This window comes from Rhinoraja longicauda, chromosome 19 (genome assembly GCF_053455715.1).
Source record: "Rhinoraja longicauda isolate Sanriku21f chromosome 19, sRhiLon1.1, whole genome shotgun sequence".
NCBI lineage: Eukaryota > Metazoa > Chordata > Chondrichthyes > Rajiformes > Arhynchobatidae > Rhinoraja > Rhinoraja longicauda.
The window spans coordinates 3,814,518-3,826,969 of NC_135971.1; the positions used below are offsets into that span (position 1 = coordinate 3,814,518).

At 45.7% G+C, this 12,452-nt stretch overlaps 1 protein-coding gene across 1 annotated transcript in view; it reads right to left on the reverse strand.

Moving 5' to 3' along the window:
- LOC144602585 (E3 ubiquitin-protein ligase TRIM39-like) overlaps positions 1–12,452 on the reverse strand; it is a 43,098-nt gene that overhangs the window by 27,756 nt on the left and 2,890 nt on the right. The window contains exons 5-6 of the mRNA XM_078415713.1: positions 2,998–3,020; positions 1,246–1,796 (exon numbers count right to left, since the gene is read on the reverse strand). Coding sequence (XP_078271839.1) covers positions 1,246–1,796; positions 2,998–3,020 — 574 coding nt within the window. The remainder of the gene's footprint in view (positions 1–1,245; positions 1,797–2,997; positions 3,021–12,452) is intronic.

Below are 12,452 nucleotides of genomic sequence, written 5' to 3' on the forward strand. Positions count from 1 at the left end.
TACCCCGTTCCTGCCTTCTCCCCATACCCCCTCACTCCGTGGTACCTCAGCTGCACGGAGGCAGAAAGGAAAGCTCTTCAGCGGGTAGTCCGTAGAGCTCAGAGGACCATCGGAACACAGCTACCAGCCTTGGATGGCATCTACAACACACGATGCCTCAGAAAAGCCACCAGCATCCACAAAGACTCTTCACACCCCTGCAACAGTCTGTTCGAACTCCTTCCATCGGGCAGACGATGCAAGGCCTTCTACGCCCGCACCTCCAGACTCAGGAACAGCTTCATCCCCAGGGCCATAGCTGCTATGAACCGGTCCTGCTGAGCCGGATGGTCACATCGCACAGTGATCCGGCACAGATCTACTTGCACTTTATTCTGTCTTAAAACTGTTACAATTTGTCTCGTTGGGTTGTTGTTGTTTAAATTAATTAAATTATTGCATCGTATGGGAGGCGCATTCCCAATCTCGTTGTACCCCTGTACAATGACAATAAAGATATATTGTATTGTATTGTATTGTTGACTGGGTAGCACGCAACGAAAACGTCTCACTGTACCTCGGTTCACGCAACAATAAACTGAACTGAATTGAAACGACACTTAACAGAATATTGACATTAATAACGTCTGCTATCGGTTTTAAGGAAATAAATTGAACTCATGAGCTAAATTACACGCCGGGCACATCTGTAGGACCTGCATTTATTGCACATCCCACATGCCCTCTCAACGGTTCCCTCGGCCATTTCAGGATCAAACATATTAAACGAGATGCAGGACACAGTCACTGCACTGAGTAGCTCCTTCAGTGACAGACTGCCTCACCCCAAGTGCGTGAAGGAGAGATATCGGAGGTCCTTCCTTCCCGCTGCTGTGAGACTGCACAACCAGCACTGCTCCCAACAGACGAGTCAACAGTAACAGTTAAGGAATACACAGTAAACTGATGACAATTTATCCTTGTCTTTATTTTTATTTATAATGAATGTCTCCTCATCCACTTTGCTGCTGTAACACTGCAAATTTCCACAAATAAAGGAATATATTATTATTATTATTATTATTATTATTATTATTATTATTATTATTATTATATTATTATTATCATTATTATTATCACAGGCGGCAGTCTAGGAGTTTTATGGTCATTGATTCCCGGAACAGACTTGTTTAACATCTTAAAGAACGGAGGTGATTTAACTATATTCCAGGTGCTGGTGAAGGATTGATAGAATTTGTTAATTACTGACACGGAGCGGAACCGGAGCAGATTCTCAGCCACTGGCCTGCAACCCAGATCCCGAAGAAAGGATAAAGTTTCTCCGTGAATTTATTCCCGGTGAAGGTGTGGAGATGGGACTTGGTGTCCGCGTCGTAAAATGAAACTGTCCCGGACTCGTAACTGAGATAAACTCCCACCCTCCCGGGGTTGGGACGGGCGGGGAGACGGGATGGAGGGGAGGTGAATGCAGCAAACTCGTCATCCCGCCGCCAGATGCTCCAGATTCCAGTCTCCGGGGTCAGTGTGACCGGTCTCTTCCTCTCCACAGACTCTGCGGCGACTCCCAGACTCCAGTACTCACTCCCCGCCACCTCCACCTCCCAGTAATGTCTCCCCGATGTGAATCCCTCCGATCCCAGCACACATGCACTGCCTGTAAACCTCTTCCCGGTGTCAGGGAGACGCCTCCGGGTCCCGGTCCCTCTCACCCTCTTCCGATCTTCAGACACCTCGAGCCACGAACCAGCTGTTTCCACATCCAGGGTGACGGAGACTGGGGGGAGAAGCAGAGAATCAGAGAGTCCCCGGGGGTCGGGGGGAGACTCGGGCAGCGCGGCCCCGGGACCGGGGGAGAGGCCGCTCGGCCTCAGGCACAGGCGGGCGGACAACTGAAAATTTGTCCGGAGTTTTCTTCCCCCTCCCCCTAACACGTAAGATGGACAACAGAAATCCTTCCCGGATATTTCTCCTGAGGTAGAGGCGAGAGTTGTGGTATGTCGTGGGCAAGCAGATGCAATTGGGAGAGAGGAGGTAGGAGAAATGGTGGTTGGATGGGTGTGCGGGCGTGATATTGAGTGAAAATGGGGGCTTGATTGGCGGGACAGTTGACGAGTTAAATGTCTACTGGAGGTAATTAAGAATGAGGTCGCTATATTTAGGTGATACAGGAGGAAAGATGTGACTGTGCTGGAGAGAGTGCAAAGGAGGTTCACCGGGATGTAGCCTCCATTGGAGGACTTGAATAATGCCGATTTGGAGACCTGGGAGAACTTTACAAGTTTACGAGAGACAGAGAGGGGGTAGTTTGTCAGATTCAGTTCCCCATTTTAATGGTATCAAAAACAAGGTTATTGGATTCAAGTGAGAGGAAGGAGTTTTAAAGAAGACTAGACCAAGTGGACCCTTTGGGCCCAAACCTCTACTGCATTGGTGCAGCACCTTCCCCTCCCCCCTTTCCCCTCCCCCCATCTCCATCCCCCCAATTTCCTGACTACCGTGATAGAATTCAAACTGATAGATTAGCGTGTTTTTGCGCTGTGGGTGGGTCGGGATGCATTGGTTCATCCAACAGCCTGGGTATCTGATGTATCGTGCTCCTGTGTTGCATGTGTTCCAGGAACTCACATCTCCAGCTGACTATGTGTGCGTGAGGCTTCTCAGCCCGTGTGTTGGTGCATGAATGAAACTCCAATTACCATTCAGAGCTTTATCCTGGCCAATCTTTGCATCACATAAAAACATCAATGTGTCCCACAAACCAAGTGAAATAAGTCCATATGTTTTACCTTGTTTAATGGAGTCAAACTTTTCTATCAACACTGCCTTCAACAAAAAGAGGTGGTTGAATTTTTCAGCCGTTAAGGCACCATCTGTCAATGAAAATGAATTCGCCTCATCACTAATCCTGCAAATATTAAAGAACTGATTACAAATTGTGCATTGATGTTTATGATGAAATATGTTACATGCAGAGTTTCAGTGAAGAACATGCCCTACCTTCGTTTGCGAGCAGCTTCCTCCTGAAATAAATAAAAGACAAGACTGAATTGACCGAGGCAGAACTACTGAGAGCATGAATTTCACCCAGATTATTACGAGGTGTTAAAAATTCCCATTTCTCCACTCTCACCCCCAATGACACACAGAGAAGAATAATGATATTGCAGACATAGAACCGATGGAGGAAGTATAAAAATTATTCTGAATATTACACGATGCTGACAGGATAGTCTGGACAGATTGTGCGTTTCGGCCGAATAAGGGGTAGGCCACTGAGAACGGAGATGAGGAAAAAACTTTTCAGCCAGAGAGTTGTGAATCTGTGGAATTCTCTGCCTCAGAAGGCAGTGGAGGCCAATTCTCTGGATGCTTTCAAGAGAGAGTTAGATAGAGCTCTTAATGAAAGTGGAGTCATGGGGTATGGGCAGAAGGAAGGAACGGGGTACTGATTGTGAATGATCAGCCATGATCACATTGAATGGAGTTGCTGGCTCGAAGGGCTGCATGGTCTACTTCTGCACTTGTTGTCTATTGTCTATTGAATATGATGTTAGTGATGTGTAGGAAGGAACTGCAGATGCATAGACAATAGACAACATGGTTGAATTTGATTCAAATATATCTCGAATTTCTGGGACATTGGAACCAGTTCTGGGAGAGGTGGGACTGTTACAAGCAGTACGGTCTGCACCTGAGCTGGAATGGAACGAATGTCCTTGGGGGAGTGTTTGCTAGTGCTGTCGGGGAGGATTTAAACTAATATGGCAGGGGGATGGGAACAAGAGCAGAGAGACAGAGAGGTATAAAATGAGGGTAGAAACAATAGGTAGCAAGGTGAAAAGTAAAAGTGGCAGGCAGACAAATCCAGGGCAAAAATCAAAAAAGACCACTTTGCCACATAATTATATAAGGGGCAAGAGTGTTATAAAAACAAGCCTGAAGGCTTTGTGTCTCATTGCAAGGAGTATACGTAATAAGGTGGATGAATTAAATGTGGAGATAGTTGTTAATGATTATGATGTAGTTGGGATTACAGAGACGTGGCTCCAGGGCGACCAAGGCTGGGAGTTCAATATCCAGGGATATTCTATATTCAGGCGGGATAGACAGAAAGGGAAAGGAGATGGGGTAGCGTTGCTGGTTAGAGAGGAGATTAACGCAGTGGAAAGGAAGGACATTAGCTTGGAGGATGTGGAATCGATATGGGTAGAGCTGCGAAACACTAAGGGGCAGAAAACGCTAGTGGGAGTTGTGTACAGGCCACCTAACAGCAGTAGTGAGGTTGGGGATGGCATCAAACAGGAAATTAGAAATGCGTGCACTAAAGGTGCAGCAGTTATAATGGGTGACTTCAATCTACGTATAGATTGGGTGAACCAAATTGGCAGGGGTGCTGAGGAAGAGGATTTCTTGGAATGTTTACGAGATGGTTTTCTAAACCAACATGTCGAGGAACCAACGAGAGAGCAGGCCATTCTAGACTGGGTATTCAGTAATGAGGAAGGGTTAGTTAGTAGTCTTGTTGTGCGAGGCCCCTTGGGCAAAAGTGACCATAATATGGTGGAGTTCTTCATTAGGATGGAGAGTGACAAAGTCAATTCAGAAACAAGTGTTCTGAACTTAAAGAAAGGTAACTTTGAGGGTATGAGACGTGAATTGTCCAAGATAGACTGGCAATTTATACTAAAAGGGTTGACGGTGGACATGCAATGGAAGGCATTTAAAGATTGCATGGATGAACTACAACAATTGTTCATCCCAGTTTGGCAAAAGAACAAACCAGGAAAGGTAGTGCATCCGTGGCTAACAAGGGAAATCAAGGATAGTATTAAAACAAAAGATGAAGCATATAAATTAGCCAGAAAAAGTATCATACCAGAGGACTGGGAGAAATTCAGAGTCCAGCAGAGGAGGACAAAGGGCTTAATTAGGAAAGGGAAAATAGATTATGAGAGAAAACTGGCAGGGAACATAAAAACTGACTGCAAAAGCTTTTATAGATATGGGAAGAGAAAAAGACTAGTTAAGACAAATGTAGGTCCCTTGCAGTTGGAAACAGGTGAATTGACCATAGGGAACAAGGAGATGGCAGACCAATTGAACAAATACTTTGGTTCTGTCTTCACTAGGGAAGACATAAATAATCTGCCGGAAATAGCAGGGGACCGGGGGTCTACCGAGATGGAGGAACTGAGGGTAATCCAGGTTAGTCGGGAAGTGGTGTTAGGTAAATTAAATGGATTAAAGGCCGATAAATCCCCAGGGCCAGATAGGCTGCATCCCAGAGTGCTTAAGGAAGTAGCCTCAGAAATAGTGGATGCATTAGTGATAATTTTTCAAAACTCTTTAGATTCTGGAGTAGTTCCTGAGGATTGGAGTGTAGCTAATGTAACCCCACTTTTTAAAAAGGGAGGGAGAGAGAAAACGGGGAATTATAGACCAGTTAGCCTAACATCGGTAGTGGGGAAAATGCTAGAGTCAGTTATTAAAGATGTGATAGCATCGCATTTGGAAAGTGGTGAAATCATCGGACAAAATCAGCATGGATTTATGAAACATAGAAACATAGAAACATAGAAAATAGGTGCAGGAGTAGGCCATTCGGCCCTTCGAGCCTGCACCGCCATTCAATATGATCATGGCTGATCATTCAGCTCAGTAGCCTGTACCTGCCTTCTCTCCATACCCCCTGATCCCTTTAGCAAAAAGGGCCACATCTAACTCCCTCTTAAATATAGCCAATGAACTGGCCTCAACTACCTTCTGTGGCAGAGAATTCCACAGACTCACCACTCTCTGTGTGAAGAAATGTTTTCTCATCTCGGTCCTAAAAGACTTCCCCCTTATCCTTAAGCTGTGACCCCTGGTTCTGGACTCCTCCAACATCGGGAACAATCTTCCCGCATCTAGCCTCTCCAACCCCTTAAGAATTTTATATGTTTCTATAAGATCCCCCCTCAGTCTTCTAAATTCCAGCGAGTACAAGCCCAGTCTATCCAGTCTTTCCTCATATGTAAGTCCCGCCATCCCAGGGATCTATCTGGTGAACCTTCTCTGTACTCCCTCTAAGGCAAGAACGTCTTTCCTCAGGTTAGGAGACCAAAACTGCACACAATACTCCAGGTGCGGTCTCACCAAGGCCTTGTACAACTGCAACAGAACCTCCCTGCTCCTAAACTCAAATCCTCTTGCTATGAATGCCAACATACCATTCGCTTTCTTCACTGCCTGCTGCACCTGCATGCTTGCTTTCAATAACTGGTGCATCATGACACCCAGGTCCCGTTGCATCTCCCCTTCTCCCAATCGGTCACCATTCAGGTCATACTCTGCTTTCCTGTTCTTGCCGCCAAAGTGGATAACCTCACATTTATCCACATTATATTGCATCTGCCATGCATTTGCCCACTCGCCTAATCTATCCAAGTCACTCTGCAGCCTCCTAGCATCCTCCTCGCAGCTAACACTGCCACCCAGCTTCGTGTCATCCGCAAACTTAGAGATGTTGCATTCAATTCCCTCGTCCAAATCATTAATAATGTATGACGAATCTTATAGAATTTTTCGAGGATGTAACTAGTAGAGTGGATAAAGGAGAACCAGTCGATGTGTTATATCTGGACTTTCAGAAGGCCTTCGACAAGGTCCCACATAGGAGATTGGGGTACAAACTTAAAGCACATGGTATTGGGGGTTCAGTGTTGAGGTGGATAGAGAATTGGTTGGCGGACAGGAAGCAAAGAGTAGGAATAAACGGGTCCTTTTCGGAATGGCAGGCAGTGACTAGTGGGGTACCGCAAGGCTCAGTGCTGGGACCCCAGTTATTTACAATATATATTAATGAAATAAATCTATATGTTTTACCTTGCTTAATGGAGTCAAACGTTTTCTTCAAAACTGTCTTCAACAAAAAGAGATGGTTGAATTTCTCAACGGGTATGGAATCATCTCTCACCAACAGTGGCTGCTCGTCACCTCTGACCCAACAAATATTTAATAGCTGATTACAAACTGAGCAATGATTTTTCTAGGAAATATGTTACGGGTCCATGCAGAGTGTCAGTGAATAGCAAGTCTTACCTCCTCTTACAATCAGTTTCCTCCTGAAATAAATAAAACATAAATCTGAATTGACTGAGACAGACCGTCGACATCCTCGCAACCAGGAAGTTTACCCTATTTATTACAAGGTGTTAAACAGTCCCATTGCCAACTCTCACTCCCTCGGATTCACAGGGCAAAGCAGATATATTGCAGACAGTGAATCAAGGGAGAAAATATTAAAATTATAATTAGAATGATACCATACTGACGGGATAGACTGGACAAATTGTGGTTGTGCGTTTTAGCCGGGTAAGATGTCCGTGATGATCGGATAGTGTAATTTTAGATTTGTGATGAATTTGACCAAGAGGGAACGGAGAAAGTATCTTTACTTGTGGAGGCACGAAATGACAAAGATAAAATAAATATAAAAATATATATATTTAAAATAAAATGGTCTTCAATATATTCCTTAAGGAATTCAGCAATGAGAAAATGGAACGTGCCACCACAGATGTGGTTGAAGCAGAGAGTATGTGTTATGGGGTGGGAGGGCTGTTGGAGAAACACGTGTGGGTCTATTGAGTTCAGGACATTGTTGGTCAGTGCGGTGAATGGGTGGAAGGGGGTTTATCTGGTGCCGCAGAATTGACAGGATAAGATGGACTGAATGGTCTGTCTGTGACGTAGAATGGGATGTACTACGAATGGCCAGGCCGGCCCTGCAACGCTGCCAAGACAATGAGCCTTCATGGTCAGGTCAGGAACCCTGCACTGACAACAACAATGTCGATGTCGACGTGGAGAGCGGACAACAGTGTGAGCGGCAAAGGCAGCTCACGGAATTGGGAGAGGTCACAAGTGGGTCATTGCTCCATCAGGAAGGGCCATTTGCATCCTGGCGGATGGTAAGAAGAAGATAAACACAGAAGTAAGTACATCATGGTTTATTATGTTTTTATTTACAGAGTAATATATCAACATATCTGTTGGCCTCCTGCAAGTATTTCATTTATTCCGTCTCTAGACACATGACAATAAAACTCTTGAAACTTCGCGACAATTAAGAAATAATTGCTGGATTAATCAGTTTGGACAGTCACCGGGGCGTGGCGGGGTGAGGGGTGGGTTGAGGGGGGTGAGGGGGAGGGGCAGGGGGCTTAGGTAGAGAGATCGAGCAGATTTGGATGCCGGGTGACTTCACCGACCCGAGAGCAGCGCCGGTGACATGAACGCAATCTAGGAGGACGAGGAAAAGGCGGAGAACAAGGAGGCGGACAAGCTGAAGAAGGGTCCCAATCTGAAACCTCGTCTGTCCAGTTCCCCCCGCAGACGCTGTCCGACTCACTGAGTTACTCCAGCACTTTGTCTTTTGTTGAAGATTCCAGTATCTGCCGTCTCTTGTGACTATAGACACCGAGTTCCGATTTCCTCTTTAAAATGCTTTTGATATTAGCGTTAATTATCCTTTCAGATCTAAAGCCGCGCTGAACTACGCCCTAAATCATTGGTGACGCTCGGGCGATCCTTGAACGGACTTGATCCCGTCGGAAGAAGGGTCTCGACCCGAAACGTCACCCATTCCTTCTCTCCCGAGATGCTGCTTGACCCGCTGAGTTACTCCAGCATTTTGTGTCTACTTTCGATTTAAACCAGCATCTGCAGTTTTATTTCCTACAATTGATCGGACTTTGCTGGCTTTAACTTGGGCTAAACGTTATTCCCTTATCATGTCCATCTGCAACTGAACCAACCTCTCACCAACTGGAAAGCGGCCCTGAACGACCATTTGCCTCTTTGGAGACCCTCGGACTATCGTTAATCGGACTTTACTGGACTTTATCTTGCACTAAACGTTATTCTCTTTATCGTTTACGTGTGCACTGTGAACGGCTCGATTGTAATCATGTGCAGTCTTTACCTAAGAACACTGAAGAAGTCTGGTCTACCCCAACAGCTGCTGACGACATTCTACCGCTGCACCATAGAGAGCATCCTAACACATGGCATCCCTGTGTGGTACCTCAGCTGCACGGAGGCAGAAAGGAAAGCACTTCAGCGGGTAGTCCATAGAGCTCAGAGGACCATCGGAACACAGCTACCAGCCTTGGTGGGCATTTATAACACACGATGCCTCAGAAAAGCCACCAGCATCCACAAAGACTCTTCACATCCCTGCAACAGTCTGTTCGAACTCCTTCCATCGGGCAGACGATACAAGGCCTTCTACGCCCGCACCTCCAGCCTCAGGAACAGCTTCATTCCCAGGGCCATAGCTGCTATGAACCGGTCCTGCTGAGCCCGATGGTCACATCGCACAGTGATCCGGCACAGATCTACTTGCAGTTTATTCTGTCTTAAAACTGTTACAATCTCGTTGGGTTGTTGTTGTTTAAATTAATTAAATTATTGCATCGTATGGGAGGCGCATTCCCAATCTCGTTGTACCCCTGTACAATGACAATAAAGATACATTGTATTGTATTGTATTGTATTGTTGACTGGATAGCACGCAACGAAAACGTCTCGCAGTACCTCGGTTCACGCAACCATAAACTGAACTAAATTGAAACGACACTTAACAGAATATTGACATTAATAACACCAGCTATCGTTTTTAAGGAAATAAATTGAACCCATGAGCTAAATTACACGCCGGGCACATCTGTAGAACCTGCATTTATTGCACATCCCACATGCCCTCTCAACGGTTCCCTCGGCCATTTCCAAGGACATTTCAGGATCAAACATATTAAACGAGATACAGGACACAGTCACTGCACTGAATAGCTCCTTCAGTGACAGACTGCCTCACCCCAAGTGCGTGAAGGAGCAATATCGGAGATCCTTCCTTCCCGCTGCTGTGAGACTGCACAACCAGCACTGCTCCCAACAGCCGAGTCAACAGTAACAGTTAAGGAATACACAGTAAACTGATAACAATTTATCCTTGTCTTTATTTTTATTTATAATGAATATCTCCTGTTATCCACTTTGCTGCAGTAACACTGTAAATTTCCACGGTGTGGGACAAATAAAGGAATTTATTATTATTATTATTATTATTAATATTATTATTATTATTATTATTATTATTATTATTAATATTATTATTATTATTATTATTATTATTATTATTATTATTATTATTATTATTATTATTATTATTATTATTATTATTATTATTATTATTATTATTATTATTATTATCATCATCATCATCATCACAGGCGGCTGTCTAGGAGTTTTATGGTCATCGATTCCCGGAACAGACTTGTTTAACATCTTAAAGAACGGAGGTGATTTAACTATATTCCAGGTGCTGGTGAAGGATTGATAGAATTTGTTAATTACTGACACGGAGCGGAAACGGAGCAGATTCTCAGCCACTGGTCTTCATCCCAGATCCCGAAGAAAGGATAAAGTTTCTCCGTGAATTTATTCCCAGTGAAGGTGTGGAGATGGGACTTGGTGTCCGCGTCGTAAAATGAAACTGTCTCGGACTCGTAACTAAGATAAACTCCCACCTTCCCGGGAATGGGACGGGCGGGGAGAGGGGATGGAGGGGAGGTGAGTGCATCAAACTCGTCACCCATCCGCCTGATGCTCCAGATTCCATTCTCTGGGGTCAGTGCGGCCGGTCCCTTCCTCCCCACAAACTCAGAGGCGACTCCCAGACTCCAGATCTGGGACTCCAGACTCCCCGCCAACTCCACCTCCCAGTAATGTCTCCCCGATGTGAATCCCTCCGATCCCAGCACACACGGCCAGTCTGTAAACCTCTTCCCGGTGTCAGGGAGACTCCTCCACATCCCGGTCCATCTCACACTCTTCCGATCCTCAGACACCTCGAGCAGCGGACTCGCTGTTTCCACATCCAGGGTGACGGAGTCTGGGGGGAGAAGCAGAGAATCAGAGAGTCCCCGGGGGTCGGGGGGAGACTCGGGCAGCGCGGCCCCGGGACCGGGGGAGAAGCCGCTAGGCCTCAGGCACAGCCGGGCGGAAAACTGAAAATTTGCCCCGAGTTTTCTTTCCCCTCCCCCTGCCACCTAAGATGGACAACAGAAAGCTATGCTCTGTAGTCTTGGCTACACTGGAATTTAGAAGGATGAGAGGGGATCTCATTGAAACATATAAGATTATTAAGGGATTGGACACGCTAGAGGCAGGAAACATGTTCCCAATGTTGGGGGAGTCCAGAACCAGGGGCCACGGTTTAAGAATAAGGAGTAGGCCATTTAGAACGGAGATGAGGAAAACCTTTTTCACTCAGAGAGTTGTAAATCTGTGGAATTTTCTGCTTCAGAAGGCAGTGGAAGCCAATTTTCTCGATGCTTGGTTCAAGAGAGAGTTAGATTGAACTGTTAATGATAGTGGAGTCAGGGGGTGTGGGGAGAGAGCAGGATCGGGGTACTGATTGTGAATGATCGGCCATGATCACATTGAATGGCGGTGCTGGCTTGAAGGGCCGAATGGCCTACTCCTGCACCTATTGTCTATTGTCTATACAATTCCACTCTGCGAAAAGGGTTCTGACTGTCAACCCTGTCTATGCCTCTCATAATTAAAAATAATTCTATCAGTTTCCTCTCAGCCTTTGACACTCCATATGAAACAAGCAAATGTATCCGACCTCTCCTAATAGCTAATTCCCTCTAATCCAGGCAGCATTCTAGTAAACCTCTTCTGCACATTTCCCAAGGCATCCACATTCTTCCTGCAAAGGGATGACCAGAACTGCACAAAATACTCCAAGTCCTGGAAACCTGAAACATAATTTCCTGACTCTTAGTGTATGTTACTACAGAGTCTGTGGGTTACTCAGGTAAATATATTCACTGTGCCTAAAGATGATCAAATCCAGTTTACAGTGGGAACGTAAATGGAGGAGGTTGTGCCCACGAACGGGAGTTTTTTTTCTTGTGAATGTGTTTAAGGGTATATATGTCAAGCCGATGAAACTGTGCGTGCTTTTCTGAGACTAGATCTTGGGCCGAGATCTATCCGGTCTCGTTCTTACAATGCATCAGTGTGGGGTTTGAGAAAGTCTGTGCGGCTCAAGGGTCCAACAGGGGGCAGACCCGAGTCAACCAGAGTTTTCGACAGTCACTCACAGGTTAGGCAGGGCCCATGGCACAGATCTCCACAGGACACCGTCGTATCCTCATGACAATACTGCTCATTCGTTGTACATTATAATTTAATTCCGTTACTTCCAATTTCCTGACTACCGTGGTAGAATTCAAACTCATAGGTCAGCGTGTTTTTGCGGAGTGGGTGGGTCGGGATGCATTGGTTCATCCAACAGCCTGGGTATTTGTTGTATCGTGCTCCTGTGTTGCATGTGTTCCAGGATCTAACATCTCCAGCTGACCATGTGTGCGTGAGGTTTCTCAGCCCGTGGGTTG